A 26,855-nucleotide genomic window follows, 5' to 3' on the forward strand; every position below is an offset into this window, starting at 1 on the left:
CTGGGACTGTGAAATTGTTCATTTTAATCTGTGTGAACTCCCTAATAGCAGTTTTGTAAACTGTGACCTTGCACAACACTCCCTGGAAGTATTATATTTGTACTTACATTAGTGAAATAACGCTGACATACAGGAAGTATTGTTGTGTGTTTCTAAGACATGAATGGGATGCATCTATTCTGAGGAATGCATATTTCTCAGTAAAGCCTCAAAAAATTGTATTGGAGATCACGGACTTTTGTACAAATGAAGGATCCTGCCTTATGCAATGTCCATTCAGGAGGATGTTTCATTGCGCCATCAACAGATATAACAATGACGTGGGCTACCGTAAAGAACATGTACATCTGAACATACCATCTATCTGATTAGTCATATTTGACAGGATGAAAGACCTTGAGGTCATAGGAACTTTTGGGAAAGCTACAGAGCGGTGTGCAGGAACTGTAGTGGTGCCAATGCCCAATGACAAGCAGAGCCCGGCCGATGTGAGCTAACTGCAGATAAATCGGTATCGCCGCTGATAATGGCCGATAAATGACAGTTAAAAAGAGACGGGAGATGGATCCTTGAACCATGTTATGACATTCATGTCAGCCATGCCCGGTTTTGCTGCAGTAGTGTGAACGCTGGTAGGTTAGGGTCATTATTGTGAAACAAACCCCTTCAGGATGTTTCAAGTCCTGCATTACCCTGTCGGGTTTGTTTTGCAGTAATGACCTACTCGCTGTACATTATTCCTTACATGTATAACAGACTGTTGCAGCGGTACTATTTTTTTTAGCCTTTTTTTTTTTTTTTTTAACTCAAGGTCACTGTATCAGTTTACTGCATTATCAGGAGTGACGTTTGATTGACCCTGACCTAGAAAAGATCTGTGAAATGAGGGACAAGCCCATGCCACAAAATGCAGCAAACACTTTCTAGGAGTGGCCACATCTTTGCAAATTCCTTTTCAAAATGTAAGGGATTTACTGGCCAAATATTATTTTGGGACAGAGGGCTATGCACAGCAGGCAGCATTTCAGAAAATTAACGGTGACTCATCCTCTGCATTGTTTCTTTCCCCATACAGGACTGGAGCAAAAACAAAAGTGTTTGTAGATGCATCTGTGTTTGGTATAAGAGCAGCCCTTCTACAGGTACAAGACCATGCCCACTGGCAGCCAGTTATATATACACATACCTGTACATGTACATGTGCATAATAATGATAATAAAAATAATAATAATAATAATGATGATAATAATAAAAGTTTATTTAGTGCCCAGTATAACTATTTATAGTCTCAAAGGGCTTTACATGTCCATAACACCGTAATAAAGTCAAATCAAAATTATATTATCCACAAGTTAGAGAAATATAGATATATGTAAGTGTCCAAGAGCCTGTCAGAGACTGAGCAGCAATATGATCAGAGAGACAATGAGGCACTTGCTGCTAGCTGGGCTTGTGAGAGACTTAGTTCCTACTTACAGGGTTGTTTATACTGTCGACTGACCATAGAGCCTTAGTTGAGCCCCTGTCCAGAATCTGGTGTTTTTGACTGTTTGTAGGTATGATTACAAAGTTGCACATGTTTCAGGTACAGGCCTTGTTGGAGTAGATGCCCTCTTCAGAGGACCAGTAGTGTCCTCATTTACTAATAAAGAAAAGAAAATGGAGCAGGAGGTCCGGGTGTTTGTTTTTTGATACAGTCAATATATGTTCACCCGTTTCTCGGTTGAAACTGCAGCAAGTACAAGTGGAACAGGAAGAAATTCCGGTATGCTGTGAATTGATGAAACTGTGAAGAAGGCTGGCCCAGGCAGTTCTAGCTGCCACAGCAGTTTATGGCGCATCTGTCTTACCTCAGTCATCTGTGTTGCATCGAAAGGCTTGCTCCTGAAAGGTAGATAGATTGTAATCTCAGACGCTTTGAAAGAAGAAATGCTCGTAAGAATTGAGAAGGGGCGCACGAGCACTCCAAAGTGTTGAGCCAGAGCACAGCAAGCAGTCCGGAGGCTCGGGCTGAGCTCTGAAATATAGAGGGATAAGAGGGTGTAGCGCGGTAAGAGGTGCGTGTAAAAAATCAAACGTGCCCCCGTCCAGAACCCCCGTTACCCAACAGACCCTGGCAGAAAGTGGAGGCTGGTACCCTTTTCCCTGTGGAATGACACGTACTTGCTCGCTGTTGACTTCTGTTCTCCTTATTGTGAAATTAGAAAAAAAAAAACCACATATCTTCTAAGCGTGTAATTTGGGGGAGTGATGGCAGTGTTTACCTGACATGGGATTCCAGAAGTTCTTACCGTGTATATTGCTTGTCAGTTTTCCTTATGGGTTCTCAGTCGGTTTGCTGCAAAATATGACTTTTGGCGTGTAACAAACAGCCTGTTTTATGCACCGAGTAACAGGGAAGCTGAGAAGGTCATCCAAACTGTAAAGATGTTGCTAAGCACAAATTACAAATTAGGGTTGGTCCATTACAACATGGACCAATGCCCTTGTGAGCCCTAACTGGGGAGGAGACTGCCTTCTCTTCTGTGACACAGTGACACACACACACAGCTGTAAAGAAGGACTGACAGGCAAAGAGCTGTAACAGGGGACATTGTGTTAGAGTAAGACCAAAGCTGAGCTGGAGACAACATGTCCGTATGAGGACAGCAGAAGCCTCAGGCGTTATGAAAAAGGGCTACCAGCTTTCCCTGCTCCCCCAAATAGAGCAGTGTAGCAGTACAACCACGCGCATAACTGAAGAGAGTTCTTAGTTATGTATGCGAGAGGAATTGGCATCATCTGCATGTGCACCAGCTTTTCGAACCATCCAGTCAACTTCACCTGCTGGTCTAGTGGGAAGGAGAGCTCAACCCCCTCAGATTGTTCACCAGCCCTTGTGGATGAAGGTGACTCTGCTGGTACATTGTGTGTGTGTGTGTGTGTGTGTGGCTTTTCTGCTCGTTGTTTGTCCTCTGAAACGCTTCCCTTGGTCACTGTGGTACAGAGCCTAACAATACAAACACTCTCAATATGAAGAGGAAGCAGTAGGGAGGGAGATACCATAACATAACTGATAATTAATGTTTTTATTGCCTGAACAATGCTGAATGCATTGAAATGATTTCCCCTTTGAATGCTTTTAGTGTAAACTCTGCTTTGCATTACACATGTTTTACTTCAGAGGTTTCCTCATTGGTGTGGTGGTTCCTTTTTTAAAGTTACACGCACCAAGATGTTGTTTGACAAACAACACATGACTGGTTGGGAAAGTGTATACCTGTAGCTCTGCTGAATCAACTGCTTCCCCAAGTCATAGTCAGATCCATGTAATCCTTAAAGTCCTTACATCCCTTTGAGTTTAACAGTCATCAACGCAAGTAAAACTGTTTGAAAAACAACTCCGAAAAAACTGCCACCAAAGACCACCGAAGCCACTCAGCCAGTAGAAAACTACTTTTGCATCTTTTAAAGGATGTTTTAGGTTGTTTTACTGCTTATTTATAATATTGACTATCTAGTAGATAAAGTCAAAACAGAAGTGAGAAATCTCTTTCCTCTTCGACTATGAACTAAGTTTCAAATCTCACACATACTATTTCAAGAAGAGAGTCCTTTTTTACACTACATCAGACCATTCCTGTCTCACACATTTGTTTCTAGTTGTTTCAATTGTTGTACATTCTTGAGAGAACTGTAAACAAAGTTGCGTGATAGGTTTTCAAGTTCTAGAACAATCTGTGATGCCATAATTTTGAGAAAGACAAGGAAATATGAACATATAATTCTTGCTCTGGCCTCTTTTTAAAATCTTTTGGGATTTATTTTAATGTATTTTAACTTGTATATATAATTCTTAACGGTTTAGAGCTTTTATATTTCTGTTTGTCAACATTTATTCTAAACTGATCACTTAGCTCATTAGCCCCTGGTCTTGTCGTTGCTCACAAAATGAAACCATTTTCTCCTGAGGCTATAACCTGTCTTTATACTCCAAACACCTAGGATGTTCCAGACTAACATTGGTCAGGTGATTGTATGCAGAAGTTTAAAATAAAAACAACTTTACTTATAATCCTGTCTTTAAGTAGATTTTATTATGCTATTCATTCAAATTCTGTAAATATTTGGTTTTCCTTAATAATCTCTGATTTTATGTTACTACGTTTTGTAATACCTTGGGTTGCATTGTATGTAATGTTAATATTTGATTTAAGAACTTTGATATATTCTGGCATAACTGAAAGATATTAAAATAGGGTATATCAAATTAAATCAGGAGATTAAATAAAATAAAACACAGGCTTACTTTCTTCAACGCAGGCATAATCTCTTGAGTTCAGTTGACGAGTCCCTCATACATGGGTATCCTGCAATATCACACTGGATGACAACACCGCTTTGGCACTTTCCTTGTTATAAACGCCCACAAGAAAAACACAATGCAATTTTAATGACATCAGTTTCATTTCCCCTCCCACATAACAATCCTGAAAATAAAGAGGGTACGAGAAGAGGCCAATAACTGAAACAGATCACGATTTCACGTCGTAGATATGAAAAAAAAAAAAAAAAGTCTTGCGGCACCAAAGTGACCAGCCATAACTTACACTCTGCTAAAAGGAAAGGTATCAAAACACCAAAACTGGTGAGGATGGACCAGAAAACAAAGTTTGTTACAAAAAGGTTTGTGAATTGGAAAAAAAAAACAAACAAAAACAAACAAACAAGTTTTGAGACTATTTCACATTATCCACACAAATAAATGAATTTTAAAAAAATCCTAATGAGTAAGTGGCTATGGAACACCCTTCAAAAGTCTCAAAGCTCAGATTCTTTGGAATATGCTTTCTTATACTGGTTTGTTTTAACATGGAGAACTGAGTATATATTCCTCTGATGCTTTAAGTCTCATCCTCAACAATGAGATGAAACAACATCACAGTGTTTGTCAGGAGAGCTGGAGCGTGGGCAGACTAGGAGTAAGTGAGCTGAAGGCTGACTGGAAGCAGGTGTGACAGCAGTCTTCAAAGTCTGAATGTCCCAGTCTTCAGATGCACAGATATACAGTTTTATCATACAGTAATCCTGTAATCCATGACGTTTAAGGATCAGGAAAAAAAATTGCTTCCATATGTGCCACTTAAAATTATAATTCATGGTGTCATAAGTCATCAAATAACATTTGGTTAAATCACGAATGCTCTGTTAATAATCTAAAAGATTAATCAAGCAATCTTTTTTAAACCCTCATTTCAGGCAGGAAAGATTAGCAACTCTTGTGCATTTGAAACCATCATACTAAAATAAGTGGGGGGTTGAGGGAAAAGACAGGCCTGATGCCACTATATTTACTTTGAGGGAGAGTCCCTGGCTTTAGGACACTCTGACAGTTCAGAGGCTGCCGAGAGGGTCTTTTCAAAATGTATTTGAAAGACAATTTCTCAATATTGGCCGGTCTCCAGCACTTTTTGCAAGTCATGTCACAATATGGGGTTTTTTTTTTGTTTTTTTTTTTACTACACTTCTCCTAAAGGAGCGTCTTCCACAGGACCAGCTTTTTTCAAAGCAATCCTGATTCTTCATCAGTGTGGAGGTCGAAAAGGACATTAAGAAAGAGTATTATATCTGGTCTCTACATTATTAACACATCACACTGAATACATTAGGCCTTTCTGATTGGTTTAGACCATTTACTTTCTTCAGCTCTTTACACCATTTGCATGGCTAAGTTCTTTGTACAGCTTTTACGTAAATGAGTTGACTGTAATATGTAAAGGATTTGCATCAATGCGATGGATTTGCATCAAGGTACTCAGTAAAGCCAGCCAGCCACCTGCAGATTCAGCGTTATGATAACTCAAATATATTAATATCTATGACTGCTTAATCCATCTGATTCTATATTTGAGTCAGGAATTTTTGCCAAGACAAGGTGAATAGTAAAAATGGGCGAGGTGTTCTTTCATCTTCTTTACTTTTTAACGTGCATTAAATCAAAGCCTCAGACATCGCAAGTCTATGAGAATGTCCAGAACTCTTCTGGAAATGCGTACCGTGTCCCAGAATCCTGTAGAAGGGTGAATTAGTGCTTAAATTAAGCTACATCATTTTCACTAGCTGATAGGCAGCTCTTAATGGGCACTTTAAATTTGTCAGTCTAACAATCCTTGAAGCACAAAAAAGATGCTGGGTTCTGCCGTCACATTAGAAGAATAATTAAGTGTTTGTATGACTTATGGTTGCCTAATAGCAATACTAGCCGTGACTATAGGTCATATGAACAATTAAGATATAAACATATGAACATTGGTCGCATATGAACAACTAATGATTCACAGTTTGTGTTGGATCATTCAAATATAGCTGACATCTCTCCTGTCATTTTGTCAGTGTCTGGCCTCTGTCCACTTTCACCATTTAGTTATTTCCATTCTGGACCACCATACTTCTTTGGTGAGGTCATGACTGGAGTACAGTGTAAATGAGCTGCTAGTCCTTCACAAGTCCTAGTCCTTTCCAGTAAAACCTAAATTACCCACGACTTACATAAATAGGTGGACGTCAACATCGCCAAGATTTCATAGTCTGCAGTTTATCTAGATAAGGGGCTTCTCCTATTATGAGGCTCACCCCAGTTAATCCACGCATTTTGTTAACAACTTATATTTGGCTGGTTTGACTTACATATAGTATATAAGTTTAGAGGTAGTGTACTAGATCTCTGCTAGATATACCTGTTTATGGGTCCTCTTACCCCATAAGGTATAAGTGCATCTCTATACAACTCCTCCATCTCCTCATTTAATCCATATAACTCCTTTTTTTTCTTCTCTGTTTCCTGTCTTGGGTTGTGACTAAATTTGAGTCACTGCTCAATAAGCATTGCTCACTCATCTTCACCCACAATGTAAGTCTGTCTCCATGACAACAGAAAAAATAATATTTCCATCGTGAAGAGCACTATTCAAAACTGATCATCATTAGCATTTTGTTACGCTCTTTTGTAGAAAGGGAAAGCATCTACTCACTTCAATAGACATAGGATACAGTTTGGCAGGGCCTGCACTGATTGTTAATGTACATATTGGTCTATTATAAATTTCTTTGGCTGTAACCCACTCCTGAAGGTCAGAAGTGAGGGTGGACCAATGTGGTAAAATTTAAAGGTAATTTACTGACGTGGTTAATACACCAGTAATTCACCGGTGAAGGCGTGAAACTGACTGATGTTCGTCATTGGTCTCTCACTCAGGTCACGAATGAATGTTACCTTTATCTTTAATCAATTTTCCTCTTTCTGCAAGGTCTTTAAGATATTAAGTCTCGATAGTTCTGAGAGGTATCAAACTACACTAGGAGTTGCAGTGGGAGTTACTTAAGTAAAATACACAGAAAATGCAAACTTGCTTTTTTTTTTTTTTTTTCATATGCTATTCCAGGGAAGTTCCTGACCCTGTTAATCATGAGCAGTCTGGGTGGCAGTTTTAAGTTTCCTCACATATTATGACAGAGTGAGAGACTGTGGCATTGTGTAATATGTCTTTCTATTTTAAAAAAAAACACAATAAAAACTGAGCCTAAGGGATGTGGATATGATTTGTTTTGGTTTTACATGGTGACTGAAGTTTGTCGTGTAGACGACAGTGACCAAATAAGAAAACAGTACTGAATATCTTGGTTGGGGCTACAACCATCTATAAAATACAAAAAGTGTGTAATACATTTACATATGGATATGTAAATTGTATACAAAAATACAAACTACAAAAGCATGGAACAGTCTTGTTCAAATCAGAAAAGGGTTTGTATGCGTATATGCATACATTCATACAGTTGTGTGTTTTGAACAAAAATAAAGCATGACATTTTTTTGGAGTCTCTCAACTGAAACTGAGACATCCTGTTGTCTCTCTGACTGATTTTCAGTCTTTTCTAACTTTTTTTTCTCTCTGACTGATTTTTCTTCTACTTTATCAGGTCTTAATATCCTCTTGACATCATGTTACTGCTGTGATATAAGACAGGAACATGACTGGGCCATACATCAACTATCATACTATATGTTATGCAATTGTTCTCTTAAGTAAAATCTCTAAAAAAAAAAATTGTCAGTGTTATAGGAAAAGTTGATAAGTTATGACACATGACTTTATTGCTCAATAGGTTCTGCGATGGAAACCAAAGGGTTAAACTGCAGTCAGCATATTCCTTCCAGTTTTGGCGGTTCACTCGTGAACCACAGTTATCAGCATATATTATATTGAAAATAAGGTCTTCAACTTTTTTTCCGTTTTGCTTGAGAGAATGTGCTCCTGATAAGGGAAATTTGTACTCGTACTTGTTCGTACTCTTTGCAAGTAACTTCAAAGGCTTTTCTTTTTTTTTTTCAAATTGTATGACTCATTAATATCATAATAAAACCATCTCAGATCATGGAGCATTTTCGAATGACGTGTCCATAATTAGAATTATAAGCTTATCTTTTTGTGTAAATGTATGTATGTTGCTCACAGTGGGAATGAGATCATGTAAAAAGGGCAAGAATGCGGCATGTGAAATCTTATTTTATGAATTACTGTAATCCCTTAAGATGTCACATGAATAATGAGTCATTTTAGAGTGTAACTGATTATACTGATGATCTCCCAGTTTTTGTTTTGTTTTGTTTTGTTCTTTGTTTTGTTTTATTGTCCAAAACAAATACATCAAAACTATGGCTTAATCACTTCCCTGATTCACAGGGGGTTTTTTCCCCAATGGTAAATTTGTTCAGGAAATGGTTGATTGTGAGTCCAGTGTCACTCTATGTGATTTCTGTGAACAGGCACAGGCCACCAGAGCATTTAGAGGCATCTTGGTGGCTTCAGTTTTTCCACATTGTCAGCATTGTAACTCATCATCCCAGAGACCTTAAAATCTCACCCAACAATCTACCACTTCATCATATTTTGGGCTGCATTAGTTCATTATTGTGGAAATGGTACCTTCTTCAGACAAGATAGAGTCATACCATATATAGTCACTAGAGGCCAGTGAAGGCACAGATTCGGTCAAACAAAAAGGACATATTTCTGTAACATAGTATCAATATAATTTTCATGAAATATTGGTTAACTGAATTTTATCTTGTTCTATCTGTCTCTCACAAAATGATGTACAGAGATAGGTCCATTGTCCTCTGAATATATGTCTGAATAAATTAAACACATCCCTGCTAAATGACTTGAGGAACAATTATATTTGCGTAAAGTGGTCACCATATTTTTATTACAACACGGTTATGAAGTCCTTCACAAGGGTTTAGAACAGTATCATTAATCATCATCACAATAAACATCGAATATCAGTAAATGTTAAAATATCAGAATGAGCTGATCTTAAAGATCTACTGAACAGAACAATCATTTTCAAAATGATGCAAATAAACACACACACACACACACACACACACACAAAAAAAAAAACAACGTAAAAAGCCCTTTAGGTTGTTACCATCAAATAAATTAGCAGCAAGAACACATTAAAATAAATCAGCACCTTTATGTTTAACGCAAAACCCCTCATTTGGTGCTGAGTGAGAACAGTAATGTATGAGGCACAACGGAGCTGTGCCTAGGGATTCTCTGGGTGTGACTTATCATCCTCTTCAAGGATCTGTTCTTTTCTGTGGTGGATAGCATCCAGCCACTCCAGCAAAGAGTCCAGCTCTGCCACAGCCTTCACTGCTGCCGCTTTCTGCTCCAGCTGAGGGGCAGAGAGAGGAGAACGTTACTATTTATTTATTTACCACATACACTGAGAAGCAGCCCACTGCTTGTCCTGTCACTGCAGTTACCTTCTCAAATTTGGCCTGGATGGCACTGAATTCCATTCTGGTTTCCTCTCCGCATGGGCAGTGATTTTGCTCATGCTGTTAGACGCAGGCAAAAAAAAAAAAAACACTTTTAGCAGAGAGCATGTGCACCACATGTCTTAATAGCAGGTTTATACACCATTTGGGTTGCTCTTTAAAAAAAGAAAAAAAAAAATTCTTGCGATGGGCATATGAACTACCTTGGAATGGACTGTCTGCATCTCATGTTACTAAATGTTTCTAAATCACTTGGTATTAGGAATGTCTAGGGTGTTTACCATAAATTCCCCAAAAATATGTTTTTTCCCCCATATGTCCACCGCATTTTTGATAACTACAGCTCGTTTTAGAGTGATACATTAACCGGTGCCACATACACACACTCGCAGGTCCCTCTTGATGCTGAGGAATGCATTGGCCAAGACATTGATGGTCCTTCTGTGCTGGGACTGTGTAGCAGCATAACAGCTAAACACTCTCTCCACATAGAAGCGTAAGAGATGCCTAAGGAAACAACATCTCTCTGTATCCTGATGAAGAAAAATAGTTCAGGTTTGTGGGTTCCACAGAAGGAGGGCAGTGAAATAATTCAGTAAAATGGCAGCATACGTAAATTGTCGTTATTGCACGTAACACAAAGCGAACAGGATGGGAGACCGTTGACTCGAAAAAACAATAGCTGTGGCACCACCATGACCTAGAAAGCCCATCACATGTACTGTAAATATGAGCCGTTCTAGGCCATAGTGCCAGTAAAATATTTCACTTTACAGCTACCAGTACTGTTTGTATTTGTTTTTGTAATGTCTTGCTAGGAAACATTGTCGCTAGATTTTTACTTCTTGTTTTTGCGACACTGTACTTTTTTTTTTTTTTAAACAATTTTCCTCAATGGTAATGGCTATATATATATATATATATATATATATATATATATATATATATATATATATATATATATATATATATATATATATATATATTTTAGATTGAAAAGGGTTTAAAAAGTATACCTGTACATTCTTCATCATGTCCCGCCTAAGCAATTTCACCCCCAACTGACGATCACGTGCTAACTGTAGGAATACGGGGGGGGGTGTGAAAGTGAATGACAGTCCCTAAACATACCATTAATATGACCATGACCAGATTGCTCTAGCGCTAAGTCTGCTTGTTCTTTATCCATTAGCCTCCTCAAAGTCCACATTATATGTTTTGTGAGCAAAGATGTTTTCGTTATAATACCGGTTGAGTCATTACATGTTCATAGAGGGGGAGAAGCAGATCATTGTCATTCAGAAATTGCTAACAGATTGCATACCACAGGAGCTTTGACAGGACGGAAGTGGTGAGGTGCAGCCCTGGGGGCGAGATCTTACCACGCTCTGACGTATCTCATGGAAGTGATGCCTCAGCTCATGAGTGTGCACGCTGACTGTGCATGTGCCCAGATAAAGCTTCCAGCCCGAGGCTGTGTCCCAGAGACAACACAGCAAGGTGCAAACAAGCAGACTAGAAACAATGCCTGAGGCCCACATCATGCTGCGTTCAAATTAGAAAATAAACATGCTTAGGAAAACATACAGTGTGTCTCAGAAATAATATAGCTTTGTAAAACAACTGCCATCAGCTGTATGCAATACCTTGGTTAATTAACACCAGCGTGTCCAATGTACATTAATTTTGTGCCAAATTAAATGACAGTATGAAGAATTATAGTGATATAAATATTTAAGAAGTAACTTTATGGTCAGTCATTTCATTATGTACATGTAATATATGCATGACTTCTGAAAAGCATTAAATTGCCCAATAATATCCTCAATACCATTATGCGTCTCTTACCATTGACTTTCGAGAGCTTTTCAGTCATCCTAGGGAATGAGTCTCTCAGTGTTCTTGACACTTGGCTACCTTTTATTGGGGTGCTGGGGAAATCCGGTCGACCGTCCAGATGATTTTCCCTGGTTTGACTTGACTTTACGGTAAGAGGAAGTAACAGTTCACCTAACTGGTATCTTGATTTAATCTCAATTAAGACAAAGGGAGTGGTTTAAGCATCAATGACAGTAATCTATCACTGGTTTACTGTAACTGTGTGTATAACAACTACGGAATTCAAAACTTACCATGTTCACCTGTGCAGTATTAATGGAATAGTAATAAAGCTAATGGCTAACTTGTTCATAGGTTTACAAATACTGCTGAAATGCTCACATATTGTAGGTTGCCACATTCTGTGTCAAATTTACATTTGTTGCCAGCGGCGTAAAGAAGGTTGTCTCTTGTCCTTCAAAAGGTTAGGTATTAGATTCTCAGAGTGTGTGCAATTGTTAGTATTCCAAGGTTGACAGTAGAGTTGGGAAAATGAGAAGGATACAAACATTTAGTACAATACTTTTTTAACACTTCTGCTAAAATCATTTTAAAATAAATAAAAATAGAATTAAAATAAATAAAAACAAACAAACAAACAAAAATTTTAAACAGTATACAGTTTGGTTCGGATGGTTTATTGAAAAACTGAACGTGAATGGATCCTTACAGGAACAGGTGAAAGCAAATCTTTAGCCAGTCTTAGCAATCTTAGCCAGTGTTGGCACAGTGGGAAGAAATTTTGGGAAGAAATCAGAACCCCCCTTTTTTGGAATGTTGTCTTCCATATTAAGGGCTTAGTAAATGACAACACAATCTCAGCTCCTAACCTGCCACTCACCCATTGCATTTGTGTAAGTTCTTTCCAAATGCATTTCACCAAGTAACATCTCAGTTTTGTTCCTTAAATGTAGTGCCTACATGAAAATAAAATAAAAAGGCTAGATTGTGCTGAGTAGGAACGTATGACGGGTTAATGTGGTATTTTGGCTCTAATTATAGTCTTTATTCTTTCTAATTAGGCTTACAATTAGGTTGAAATTATTTTTCTTATGTTAACACCTCACTGTGGAATGCAGTTCTTTTCCGAAAATAACTTTCTTTGCTCATACATGCAACTATGAAGTCACATCCCCTGACACGACAGATATTTTCTTTTTGAAAACTCATCATGACATGAGTTCTGAGGGCGAGTTATGTGGAAAAACAAGTTGGTTTGATTCCAGTAGAGCAAACAGGTCAGAATTTATGTCAGTTGTAGGATTGTTATAAGTTATCGCTTCCTTCTCTCACTAAAAGTAAAACTACTTCACCAAGAAGAAGACGTATTTAAAAGGATTTTTATGAAAGTAGTTGATAAGAAAGTGACATGAAACGAAACAAAGCAAGATTCTGAAAGACACGAGAGAATACTGTAGAGCTTCTTGATATATCGGTCCAATTGTTGTGAAATAGAAATGTTGGAGGTTTTAAAATTCCCCCAGTTATCGACCGTAAACCATTAGTATTAGTAAATGTCTGCGGATGTGGTTTATGAGTCTTTAATCACATAAGAGCATGACACATAACTCACCACTAATTTAATCAAATACTTTGTGTTAGTCATTGATCTATTGTGATACGTCTAGGTTTGAAAGTTTGCATAGGGTAAAATGAGGTCTATAGTAAATACTTATGATGTAAATATTAAGGACCTGTGACAAGAGGGCAGCCACAGATGATTGTAAGTAACAGCAGAGAAATCCCAAATGATTCTCTTGCATTGAATGGACTATGGAAGTCTAAATGCCTTAAGGGCACAAGGTGTCATTTTATTCGGGCAAAGCACGCTGAGTTTCATCAGGTGAGATCAAAGGAAGTACTGCTGTCACGTCCTTAGGAAATGTTCATTCAGGGAAAATAAGTAAGACAAAAGGGAAAACCCTTGTCTTGCCAGCTTATTCAAAAGTGGAAGGACTTTGAATAAACACCTTCTTTTTCCAACTTCAAAGGTGAAGCGTGAAATGTGAAAAATGCTATTTCCAGACAAAGACTCGGTTATTCACAGTATTTCGCAGGTTTTACTTGAGAATACAGTAGTCAGTGCCCAATAAATTCCTTGAATTAACGTTTAAGAGGACATATTTAAGGCATTTGTGCTTTTTTAAAACATCTGCTGCATATAAGACAACACACTGAGTTAATGATCTCTTATAACACTTAAACCAATGAACTCCTTCCATTTCAAATGGACACAAGGAAAGACCAAGAATGGAACCATCATAACAACTTTAACAGCAATGTACATAAGAATCAGATACATCACCATAATATTATGAAGCAAACCTACATTTTGTACTGAAAGGACAGTTGGGAGTTGGAGGTTTTAGACAGATAGTTATCATTTTTCTCATTTTTGACCCAAGTGAATACTGCAAGGTGAGCTCTGTTGCATGAAAGGTGAAGATAAATCAAATTCTTCAGAACCTCAGGTGCTTCATCTTTTTTTCAGAAGCTCACTGGCAAGAAATTAAAGCTGTCGTTTTTTGTATTTTGGGTTTTTTTTTTCTCAGTTAAGTAACCCAGTGGGGAAGCATGCATGTGTGCGCAACTGTTCGAGGTCTGGAACCACTTTCCGTTTGATAACAAAATGTTTGTGTCTCGTGTGCATGCTGTCTGGCACTTGATGTTTGTTGCCATGGTCTGGCTGAGGCCAAGAATGCAGAATCTCCTGTGCAGAGTCGTCTGTGTAGAGTTAAAGCTGTTATCAACTGACTCCCAGTGTTTTCATATGGTGTGATAAAGTTAAATCAACTGAGAACAATCGGTTTCTCTAATGGACAGTTTGCACTTTTCCATATTCTAAGGTAGAATTGGAGTTATTTAAGTTTTAATTCGGCAGACCTTGTCTGAGTGATCAGTGAATAACAGACGGATAGTGGAAAACTACTATGTGTTGGTTTTTTTGTTTTTTTTTTCCAGTTTCCAGCTTAAGCAATGGTTCCAAACTCCACACTTTTTGTGAGGGCAAGTCTCACGTTCCGTGGTGAAGACATACATAGTCTGGAATACTTGTACATTTGTGTTCATACTTATGCATCTGATGCAGTGTCGGGGTAACGAGTTACAAAGTAACTTGTTACTGTAGTTCTATTACTTTCCTCCATAACGAAGTAAAGCATTACAGCTCAAATTTCAGTAATCACATTACAGTTACTGGATTATTAAAGTGTCATTTCCTGTGTTACACACGCGTTTTATAAAGAATGTTTTTCGTGCTAAATATTTAAATTTAACGTGCAAAACAGATAGTTCCGATCCTGGGTGCTAACTGGTCAATACAGTGTTAGAGCGATGTTAAAATACATGAGTATAGAAGCAGCTATGACTAGACACACACCTGTTCACTTGTATCTATGACTACCAACTGTCAAGTAGCTCCCGTTAAATGGGACAAGACCGACAAGTGGTTAGTTAGCTAGCTAGCAAGGTCTGCTGCATTTGAGAAAACCCGAAAATACGGTATAGACAACCAGGACAATAATATGGAGAGCTTTAATGTTACTATTAATCACAAAATACAGACAACGCAGCTGTTGCCTGATGATGATACGAAATTACCAGCTACCTCAGAAACTACTGGTAGTTAAACACTGTATCTCTCTCTCACTCTCTCACTCGCTTACTCATTATCTAAGCCGCTCAGCCTTGCCAGACGGGAAAAATTAAAGTATAGAGGCTTAGAAATATTACAGAGGCTTAAAAATATCGTGCATCTGGCAACGCTGAAGCCGCTTAACCCAATTAGGGTCGCGGTTATGAGGCGCCGTCACGGACAAAAGTCGTGCAAAAAACGCGAGAGAGAACGAACACATTTTGCGAGAGAGAGAGAGAGAGAGACCCAGTTACAAGGTGAGAGAGGTCTGGTTAGCCCACGAGAGCAATTGAACTCTGCGAGGGCGATTGAGGCCCTCTAGTGGCAGGTCCAATTTATCAGCGCGTGTGAATGAAAGTTGCTTGCAACAGAGTGAAAGTAGCTGGCGAGAGAGAACCAGTGGACTGTGCGCGTTGACCATTCGGTAGTGTGCGCGAATGAAAGTTGCTTGTGAGAGAGAACGAAAGTAGCTGGCAAGAGAGATCCAGTGGACCCGAGGAATGAAAAGTGGCAGCAATCTAGGTAGCTTCAAACAAGTTAGCTAGCTAACTAACCAGTTAATCTCTGTTGATTTATCAGGTGAATTCATATGAATAGCTTGGTAATATAATAATGATGATCATGACCATGCTGGCGACAGTTATAAGCTGATAATGACCTAATTAATAAATTACAACAAATATTTTTATTACAGTGTTTTATTCATGTATTGTAGTTCATTATTGTACACTTGCTAGAAGGGCAATGAAATCGTATAAAATCAAAATAATTTACCAAACGACTAGCATGGGTTGATAGAGAGGACCTGCTCAGCAAATTGGTAGTCTCACGTTTGGGGCACAAGCAGGTTGCTTATGATAATAGGTTTTGGCTGTATTTGAAACCGCATACTGCATACTGGGTACTGCATACTACACCAGTATATACTGCACATTCTTTTTAATTTTTTTCCTTGATAATGCTGTATAGCTGCATGTTACTAACCCCTTGGGTTGGGTTTGTAAATGCCTGTGGTAACACGAATGGGATATTCCATTTCCTTTGTCCATTTACATGACCCATTTCACCTCTCTATGAGGAATCAGAATCATAAGTTGCAACTCCACTACTTGTCTTTATTAACTGGCTACACGTGTAAATATGGGAGTAAGTAATTTATTTCTCTGTGTTCTACTTTGTTTCCATATGAGTTGTGGCAATGACATAGGGAGATATTTTCAGGAATTACTGAAAATTGCTACTTTTCATTGGCGTGCACTATTGAATGGGCAGCACATGCGGTCCACTGGATCTCTCTCGCTAGCTTCTTTCATTTTTTCTTTCATTCCCTCTCGCGTTTTTCACACAAGTTTTGTCCACAATGGCGCCTCATAGCTGGAGCCTATCCCAGCATTCACTGGGCGAAAGGTGGGGAAACACCCTGGACAGGTCGCCAGTCCATCGCAGACCACTGTATCTGGGGTATCATTTTTACTGTGAGGGCTGTTTCATCCAGCCTACACAGAAACCGGCTATACTCACTCACTCACTCATTATCTAAGCCTGATTAGGGTCGCGGGGGGTGCTGGAGCCTATCCCAGCGCACATAGGGCAAAAGGTGGGGGAAACACCCTGAACAGGTCGCCAGTCCATTGCAGGGCAGACACACAGACAAACACACTCACATTCATACCTAAGGGCAATTTAGTGTCTCCAATTCACCTAACCTGCATGTCTTTGGACTGTGGGAGGAAACCCACGCAGACACGGGGAGAACATGCAAACTCCACACAGAAAGGACCCTGAGCACCCGGCCAGGAACCGAACCCGAAACCTTCTTGCTGTGAGGCAACAGCGCTACCCACTGCGCCACCGTGCCGCCCACCGGCTATACTGTCTTCTCATTAAAGGCTGACAAGTTATGCCTTTAACTGTGCTCATACTTTGCACTAGGCTATTGAAAATAAATTATTGAAAGGACTATGATGTTTGTCCTTGTATTTTAATTTGGTAAATTGGGGAATTTGTAGTTTTAGAGAGTAATTCAAAAGTAAAGTAATGAGTAGTGTAATTACCTTTCAAAAGGAGTAATGAGTAAAGTAATCCCATTACAATTTAAAGAAGTAACTGGTAAATTATAACTAATTCCTTTTTTTGAGTAGCTACCCCAAAACTGGTGACTGCACACATGTGACAAAGACCCTGGGTGCATCCGAATAGTCAAAAAAATGATGTCCTATGTCCTTTCCTAACCACTTTTCCTTGACCTCAAAAACGTCAAGAGGTCAAGGAAAATGGGAAGGAGAATTCATAAGGACTTAGGAAAAGACAATCGCGGTGCTAAGAGAATCTGGCTGCACTTACACTAGGCTACATAATTATGCGACAGCGGATGTTACTGATCTGGGTCTACCATGGAGAAACCACAATGTTCTGAAGATGGACTACTAAAAGCGCATCTTAGATACTTCGCCCCGTGTGTTCTTACCGTGTTGTTTCATGCAGGCTATATAAACGTGGACAACCCGGTGAAAATGTTACCTCATCACCAGGGTTGGAATTGAAATAAAAAAGGGATATGGGCTACCAGTCACAAAAGTGAAACGAAATGGTTGTCACACTGAGAATGGTTGTTCACGTTCATCCTCCTGTCCACTCATATTTATCGACATGAATCCCAGTTAGTATGACTGTATGGAAATAATTGTTAAATTTATGCTAGATAAGCATAACATGTTAGGACTACAAATCTACTACTGTACATATCATCATTCTTAAGTTTCAAACATGTTGAATTAAAAACATCATCTGCCTAAAAATGTCTCATATCCCTTGTCGGTCATGTTGATCGTTTGTTTTCGTGAACAGCCGAATGTTGCTACCGCCAGGAGTTGTGGGACGGCAGTATCCCCTTTCCTTTCGTAAAAGATGGTCTGATGTACCCTATGCTAAAGGAGATATGAAAGGCAGCATTGAAGCACCTTTCCTTAGCGTCTAGAGAATTCGAACAGCTCATATCATGGCTGCCACTTAGATACTTCCGGGTCATTTCACTTAGGAACCTTCCTAAGCAAAAAAGACTATTCGAATGCACCCCATCTTTCCCTTTTTACCCCTTTGTCTTTTTACTTTCATTGTTGTACTGTTAGGAGGCCACCAGTAGAGGGCACTGATAAACTTTAAAGACAAAGGTAAATTGGGATGGAAAGGAGAATGGAGTTTTACTGTCAAAACTCAAAATTAGAACTACACTTTTATGCTAAGATTAAAACCAAATTAATACTTCAGTATCTCTTTGCCAGATTGGACATGGATTTTGTTTGCAAATTTCACATTTTTATGAGCTGAATCCATGTGATGTCTACAAGACTCAAAAAGGAAGAGGAGCTGTTTTTTTTTTTGTTTTTGTTTTTTTAAATTACTAATCAGACCTAACCACATAATGAAAATGAAAAGCTTGACCTCAACCAGTTCAGGCGAATGAAAATCTGAATTTAAAAAAAAAAAAAAAAAAAACCTTTACCATCCTAGAACAGTAAGAATCACATTGTCTTTGAGAGATATTGTGGGATTTTAAGATATGATCTGTCCAAATTTGTTTGCCATGTGTTGTGATGAGAAATGGTTTTCAGTATGCGATTATAACTTTTACTCTAAATGTCATAGAGAAATATGAAAATGGGAGAACAGATCTCTTTCCATAAGCTGTGCCATGAAGGGAGAGGAGACAACAGTATTATTAAGATGTGTTGTGGATTTCATCTGAATTTCCTCTTCTGTCATGTCAGGATGATGGTATCTTAAAAGCACTTGTGTGTGGAATAATAATCTGTTTACAGTTTATACAGTTGTACAAAAAAGCAAAAAAGAATTATGTGATCCAAGTGCCATCTGAAGTTTTGGACATGATATTACATGTGAAATTTACCTGAGTATGTTTATATTCCCTTTGAGAGTCAGTTAACAGGTGTTAAGTGAAAGTAATTGTGAAGCGTAATCTAGTGTTCTGGTTCCCTTTCTTCTGTTATAGTGTTTGGGGTATAAAGGAATGAGGATATGTCAGTGTTACAGAGGTCCAAGTTCAGCATTTTCATCTCGTTCTGTGACATCATATGAAGCTACGGACCATTTCTTTATTCATGCAAAATATCACTGATGATCCTGATTATCCTGAAAAGATGTATCAAGTGTTTCACAAACCAAGCAGATGAATTATAATCAAGAAATCGTTTTATTTGCTCTGAAAAAGATTCATACAAGATGAAAGCGTCTTTTTTTTGTTTCCCACCGCGCGGTACCTTAAAAACACAGGTACATCAAGGACATTTTCAACTACATGGTAGTCACGTGATTCACACTGGTTTCCATCTGGCCATCAAACATTTCTTCAGTTTCAAAATCTCTCATCCTTCAGTCCAACTCTCCAGCACATACTGGATAGATACTAACATGTCCGTAGTTGTAACTACACTGCATATCTGAAGCACAGTATGTCAGTTAATGTACCTTTATTTTTAGGCATTATTGATGTTATTACTGATCTGACGGTAAAATTCCAAACAAAACGTACATGCTCCATAGAAAAAGTCAGTAAAAATGTTCTTATTTGTTTAATAAATATATTTTTTTTTATGTATTGAAAACTCACAGGTTACACAGTAAAACTTTCCTGATGGTATCAAAACATGTATGACCATGCACTGTGATTTATCGTATTTAATGGTACTGTTTGTTTTAATCAGTACTGTCAAGTGGGCAGGAGAACCAAGGTGCACACAGAAGATATGTAACTGTTCTAGACTGCAGACTGTTTTCTAAATCACAACAGAGTGGAGTCGTCTGAAGCACATGATGACATCCATTGGGATTGGGGGACGCAGGTGATTTCCATCCAGTCTTAGGTATCGCAGCTTTGGCAAATGGTTTTCATCATTCACATCGTCGGACAGGTTAAAGGGGCAGAGCTCTGTTCCGTTTATTCCTGGATAGACATTATATTGTTACTCAAAACCAAAATTTCCAAAGGAAAAAAAGAGAATGTTAAGACATTAAGATGTTCTCAAGACTCAGACAGAACATTCAACAATAACAACATTAATAACAAACACAAACAACCCAGCAGCACAGCAGCCTAGACAGTTCTATAGAGGTTATGTCAGGTTTACCAGCATGAATGATGTGCTATGGAATTGAAAATAGTTTCAGGAGATGGTCCTGAGATGAGCCCTTGCTACAGACATTGAAATCGTCTCATTTAGGCAGAGGTAACTAGACTTACTCTCAATGTCGTTGTTGTTAAGATGTAGATGCTCCAAATGTGAATTGAACATCGGAACATTGGTCAACCTGTTGTGAGCCAAGTGCAAATCTAGCAGGGTGCTGACATTGAACACCTTCTTCGGGACGCCCTTATCGCTCAGTCTGTTGTAGTTAAGACGCAGAAAGGCCAGGTTTGCGAAATCCTTGAAATAATCCTTGGGAATGTCCTCAATGTTATTCCTGTCTAAGAAAAGTTGGAAGATGCTGGTTGGTATATTGGTAGGCATCTTTCTTAGGATGTTATGTGCCAAGTTAAGCTGCATCAGGTTCTTCAAGTCCTTGAAAATGTTCTTGCCCAGGTTGCTGTCACTTAACTTATTGTGGTGCAGGTCCAGTAGGACCAGGTGCTCCATTTTACTGAATGCGCCAGGTGGGATCTTAGAGATTTGGTTTCGGCTGAGACGCAGCTGCTCCAGGCTTACAGGCAGATCACTGGGCACCTCTTTCAGAAGATTTCTTTCCATGTAGAGGTATATGAGATTTGGCAGCTTCTCAAACACTTGTTTGTCGACGGTGCGGATGCGGTTGTTTCCCAGGTCGATCCATTTGACCTCCGAGGCGTTGTTAAATGGTTCAGCGGTCACTTCGTGAATGTAGTTGTTTTGCAGGTAAAGGTAATGAGTGCGAGGTGGTATGGTTGGGACCTTGCGGAGGTTTCGGTTCTCGCAGTACAGAGCATTAGGATAGGATGGAGGACAAAAGCACTCTCTTGGGCAGTCTGGAAATACAGAAGGTGGACCTAGGATTGGAGGGGGGAAGTCAGTGGGCTCCTGTGGCTCAGGCAGGGGGATGGAGGGTTTCTTAGTCGTGGCTGGACGGCCAGGTTTCTGTCTCTGTCTTGGACGCTGGCCCCAGACAGAATTTGTCAGGAGAAACACCAACAGGGACCAATATCCAAAGCAAATCTTCATGGTCTTGAGCCAAAATAAAAAAGCCCAAGACAGAGAGAGAGGCACAGGAAATTAAAGAAAAAGAGAGAGAGAGTGAGAGAGAGAGAGAGAGAGAGAGAGAGAGAGAGAATTGATATCAATAATTTTTGGCAGTTAACCTTTTTGTACAGTGTGTAACGATTTACTGTCTTTCTACAGCAACTGCAATAGAAAACGATAGAGGTAAAAAAAAAAAAAAGAATATCTAATTCCTAAACCTAAAGTACCAATTAAAACTGCATAGCTTGTTTTCTCCAGTCCAGAGCAGAGAGTTGCATTTGAAAATCTTGGTTATGTAACTTGCATAACTCATTGTGCCATTTTCTGCACAGACTGTATCAGTGATCCCTTCCTACCACCACCGTCTAAATATGCAGACAAGAACATTCATGCTCTCCGTCTGGCTGGATCATTAGAAGAGTTTTAAAGTTCTTACAAAAACAGGGGAAGTTGAGAGATTTTCCAGGTCCATCTACGGGCTCAGAGTACAGGGCTGCAGATAAAGGTACCATTGTGCAGAGCAGTGCTAAACAGTCTGACTCTCAATGATGTAAACATAGACTTCAGCAAAGATGAACAGAGAGAACACCACTGGCCAATAGTGTTCTGTTATTCTCCCTGTTGTTCTCTCCACAAATTATAAAGTGTCTTGCCAACTGAAGAGTCATTAGATAATTAATATTTGACTTCATCGCTATGTAACCAATGCGGCATTGGCAAATTGTGGTAACTGCAACATTTCTGTGGCGTTAAAGCACACTGAGAAGCACAACACACTTTTTAAAAGACATTCACTCCATGTAACATCAATGTTTGGATACATTTTTTGGGGGAATTTTAATATTTGCTGCTTATTGTAATTACAGTTCCACTTATAGGTTATACAAACACAAGTGTCTTTATACCGTGTACATAGCACTCAGACACTTTTAAGGAGTTTCTGCATATCTGTTTTATAGATCTTGTCATTCAAAAGTGTTATGAACAGGCACACAAGACAATTAAACAATACCACATTACTTGCTGTCATAAAATGTTAGGCATAGGAAAACCATTACAAAAGTATTTGTAGAGTTGGCATGGTATTGTGCCCAAAACCTCAGCTCACCTTTGAAAAGGGTGAAAAGCTGAGTGTGCAAGAGTCTATACTACAACACATACACACTCAGGTGCAGGCACAAAGTCTGAATTGTGTTGAGCAGAACAGTCTGTCTGACGCATGATTACTATCAGATGTTGAGCTCAGACTGGTTGGCTGAGTGACAGCTGCCTTGTCATAGTGTAAAAGCTGGGCCTGAGGGAGAGAGAAATCTGGGAAATGTGGCTTTGTTTATTCATGCACTGAATGATTTCTCAAGGAGGGGCTCAATGGAGAACATCCCAGTACAGTATAACTATTTGAATAGAAAGGCAAAAGGGTGTGGTGAGATTAGAATACCAAAATCATGGCCAAAGTTTTGGATCTTTCTGGAACCTTCATGCTGACTGCATCTAGTTAAAACTCTCTACATGACGACAAGTTTGATTCATAGAGTAATACAAAGCCAGTTTTCTTGTCTTTTGAATGGGAACAGATACTGTGATGTTAGTTGCAAGTAATATAACTGTTCCCTGTGTAAGGCACTTACCAAGTGAATAAGAAATATGGTCTAATATCATCGATGATTTAATATTGTTTTTATCAAGTTTATTTTGCTGATGAAAAGTATACAGCGCATGCTAACAGAGATGGGAGAATCGCAAATTCTGGAGGATAAACAAACAAATGATTATGAGTCATAGTCAAAAAATGTTGTTACATACAAAGGGGCATGGACTGGTTTTATTCACTCTGGAAAATCTGAACTTGCAGTACTTCAAAACTGTTTGTGATCCTTTCTGTTAGCGGACTCTTTGAGATCTCTCACTGTAAGAGTCTCTAAAAGTGTTTGTTGCTTTCACTGCTATCTGGGAAATTTGTTAGGGATCAGATTTTGCCTCTAAGGTCATTCTGTCTGATTAAAAACAAACGTACAACAGTGTGCATTACTGATAAGAAGGCAGAAAACCAAAACATTACAGTCTCATGCAGCCCTAGGTTCATTTCAGAGACCAGGAAAGTATGACATAACCAACAAATGCAAAGGATTACGTCACTCAGACCTTGCCCACTGGTATCCTGGGTGTTTTTTTTTCTGTTTCACATCATCAGAAGGGGATGTTAAACTGAACAAATTCAGCAAAAATGTATAGAAACTGTTTAGAAAGTATGTCTGAACTTCTCTTCATGACTCCCCACCCCCATTTTTTAAAGAGATAATTCAGTTTTATGACTTACTCAGAAATGGAATCTACACCAACAATATGAATACCACAAGTAATTAAAGAAAGCAGTCAAGGGTTTGTGCTTTTTTGTGCTGTGTGTATGGTGAAGTTTCATGAAAAAATGATTAGATTTTCAGACTCTGAGAAAATCTTTGATAAGGAAATGAAGATTTGAAAAGTTGCTAGAGAGACAATACAGGTGACAGTTGTCAGATTATAGTAAACTGCTAAGAATAAATTGAACAACTATCAACAAGACGATATTTAAAGCAAAGCGGTGGTAAATAGCTGTATTACTATACAAAATGAATATTGGACTCTCCTCAGTAGTCTAAAAGTCTAAGGATTACATGTTGTTGAATAAATATGAGGTCATTAAAACAACAAATACAAAGCAGATTCTAGTTTGCCTCATGAAAATTAAGCCTGGAGAATACTGGGTAGAAAGGCAGCAAATGCAACAAAATTGCAAAACAAATTTGGATGAAAGTACCAGTTTGGGGGAAGAGGGTTTCTATAGAAACACAGAGGGTCTATTCATCTGCAAGCACTTGCCAAGCTCTACAGTCTCTGGAACATATAGTGATTACTCACAGGCATTTACACCTCTTTACATTATTTACACTGCAAAAAAAAAAAAAAAAAGAAAAAATTAAATGCTTCTTACCTGCCCTGTTTTATGCTTCAAGTTCTCTCTTTCACTCTGATTTTTCTTTTCCTCTTCTCTCTCTTTCTCTCTCAGCCTCTCACTTACTCTCTCTCTCACTCTCTCCCTCTCTCTCTCTCTCTCTCTGCTCCCCTTACTCTCCTCAGTGAAGCAGGCTGCCTATTGGGTCTTTCCTCCCTGGTTTTTCCTCTGAAGGTCAACAATGCTGTCTTTCTCCCCCCGCCCTCGACTAAAGAGCCTCTGATTTAATCTAAATGTCCATCCCTCTAAAAGAGGATGTGCCCCGATCGGTTTTGCTCTATATGTACTGATTATAATGTGGGTGTACTTCATGTATGATGCAGGAGAGACACTGAATTAAAAACAGAATATCTGATATCTTCTGTTCAGATACAGTACAGCGTGTCCCATGACTGTCCAGTGCCCAGTCATGAAGATATTTGGCAAGCTGCTCAACAACTCTCATGTGCCTCTATTTCATTTGGCTCATATCATACCACAAAATCCTGGAAGGCTCTCTCTCTCTCTCTCTCTCCCTCTCTGGATTTTGCAATCACATGACTGAGTCTTTGCACAAACTATTTTTAATCAGAAAGAAAAATACAGTATGAATCTGAGGGCTAGTTTGTGTGTGTGTATGTGTGTGTCTGTGTGGAATCATGAACTTCTGAATCATGCTAACACCAAGGTAACTGTTCCTTGTTTTTAAACGTGAGTAGTTTTTTCCCTCCGCCCCAATTTTAGAGGCTGTGATTTCATAAATGACACATTAGCAGCACACTCTTGTACAGCTTGAGCAGCTGCAGAGGACTGATGAGGAGAGCACATGCCCTGCTCTGTTTCCCACACCCCTGAGTCTCACTCTATAGCCACCACACCCTGGAGCCAAGCACAGCCCTGAAAACTGGAACTGAACTGAAGAAATAAACAACTGCTGATAAGTTTCAATCTTTTACACCAAATTTAGAAACCGCCATAAAATGTCCATCAGAACCTCAATGATTTCACAACTGGATCAATATCATTGCTAAAATTATTAGCATGCTAAACTGGAAATTAGTTTTTAAGCTTAGCTTTCAAAATGGATGTTACTCAATGTGGTACACAGACAAGACCAGTAGGGAAGTGCTTTGAGTATAAGAAACTGTACAAAACAACTGTACACTGTACAGTTACAAATTTTGCAGTTCTTGGTAGAGCATGATCGTGATTCCAATCTTTCAAAGTGTGTTTTTGGTTAACTTCCAGTATATTAATTGGCTTGCCAGTCAGTCATTATCTGCGGGCACAACTTTTCTCTGTGACCAAACCTATATAATTCGGTAAGCTTTTTGTTTCCTTCCCAAAGTTTAAATGTACTAAAATTTCACATAGGCTAATTTTGCAAAGCACCTCATGAAAGTATTTTAAACTTACAGCCTGAGCTGATAAACATTTCTGCAAAATGTTGTCACTCTGATTTAAATGGTATGGCAGAGTATGAGGACAATCTAGTGCACAATGAACATGAAATCCAACTTTCCGGATAATATCTGTATGACTGTTTTATAATAATCAGTAGCCCTGGTTAGATTTCTATTGTCTGAAAACATCCAGCCAGCAAATTCAACCATCTATCTTTTTCACTCTCTCACTTATTTATAACTATAGCTGGACTTTCGGTTTCAAGGATGCTACCTGCTCCTGGTTCTCTTTTTTGTTCAATGCTTAAACCTCACCATCTGGTCCAGATCACCATTCCTACCGTATGAGCACTTATCTAAAATAAAACGCTGCTTCTCAGGCCAGGATGACTCTGTAAATATGCTGATCCTTGACTTGACTTACAACAAGATCTATTTTGAGAGAAACTGTGTTTCATACGTATTTCTTATTAAACTTAAGTATTTCACAGGAACTAAGTTTATAATATATCCATCTGTTCTAACTTGTGCTAACACCTGATTGTCCATTGATAGTCAAGCCCTTGAATGGTTTTCCAGGCCTTCTAGTGCAGGGATAATGTAAGCATTTACTGTCCAGTGACTCACCATGGCCCAGCCCAGCTCTTTACTGCCTGTGTGTATTACTGTGGGTGGGTTTCTAACTGTCACCCAGCAACATTAATTTCCTTTCCTTTACAGCTACAAATTACACTAACATGGATTTATATAAATTAAGTTAACTCTAATTTAACTGACAGCAGCTAACAGCTTTCCATTAAAAAAAAAAAAAAGAAACTTCCAGCTATGCCAGAGCATTTTCAATTTCGTATTAGTCATTTTAAAATATTTACTTTTGACCTATCGCTCCTTATGGATTCTTTAAGTGTT

At 38.8% G+C, this 26,855-nt stretch overlaps 2 protein-coding genes across 2 annotated transcripts; both read right to left on the reverse strand.

Annotated features, from left to right (window-relative positions):
• Positions 1 to 9,595: 9,595 nt before the first annotated feature.
• On the reverse strand, positions 9,596 to 11,377 carry il19l (interleukin 19 like). The gene is made up of 5 exons (XM_030778326.1): positions 11,216 to 11,377; positions 10,850 to 10,912; positions 10,214 to 10,366; positions 9,819 to 9,893; positions 9,596 to 9,727 (listed from the first exon to the last, which is right to left on the reverse strand). Exons 1-5 carry the CDS (start codon positions 11,375 to 11,377, stop codon positions 9,596 to 9,598), a joined length of 585 nt encoding a protein of 194 aa, XP_030634186.1.
• An 8,761-nt stretch (positions 11,378 to 20,138) lies between these two features.
• On the reverse strand, positions 20,139 to 21,554 carry prelp (proline/arginine-rich end leucine-rich repeat protein). The gene is made up of 2 exons (XM_030776381.1): positions 20,603 to 21,554; positions 20,139 to 20,305 (listed from the first exon to the last, which is right to left on the reverse strand). The coding sequence occupies exons 1-2, from the start codon at positions 21,552 to 21,554 to the stop codon at positions 20,139 to 20,141; spliced, it is 1,119 nt and encodes a 372-aa protein (XP_030632241.1).
• Positions 21,555 to 26,855: the final 5,301 nt, after the last annotated feature.

The sequence above is a fragment of the Chanos chanos genome, chromosome 6, assembly GCF_902362185.1.
Source record: "Chanos chanos chromosome 6, fChaCha1.1, whole genome shotgun sequence".
Classification (NCBI taxonomy): Eukaryota; Metazoa; Chordata; class Actinopteri; order Gonorynchiformes; family Chanidae; genus Chanos; species Chanos chanos.

Bases quoted from the DNA above. Each gene is read 5' to 3' on its own strand.
- il19l (XM_030778326.1), bottom strand. From the start codon at position 11,377: ATGATGTGGGCCTCAGGCATTGTTTCTAGTCTGCTTGTTTGCACCTTG. The intron at 10,367-10,849 runs GTATACTTTTTA...TTTCTTCATCAG, and splicing joins ACATGATGAAGAATGTACAG to GATACAGAGAGATGTTGTTT. The intron at 9,894-10,213 runs GTATGTGGCACC...TGCGTCTAACAG, and splicing joins AGAGGGACCTGCGAGTGTGT to CATGAGCAAAATCACTGCCC.
- prelp (XM_030776381.1), bottom strand. From the start codon at position 21,554: ATGAAGATTTGCTTTGGATATTGGTCCCTGTTGGTGTTTCTCCTGACA. The intron at 20,306-20,602 runs GTAAGTCTAGTT...ATGTCTATCCAG, and splicing joins TAACAACAACGACATTGAGA to GAATAAACGGAACAGAGCTC.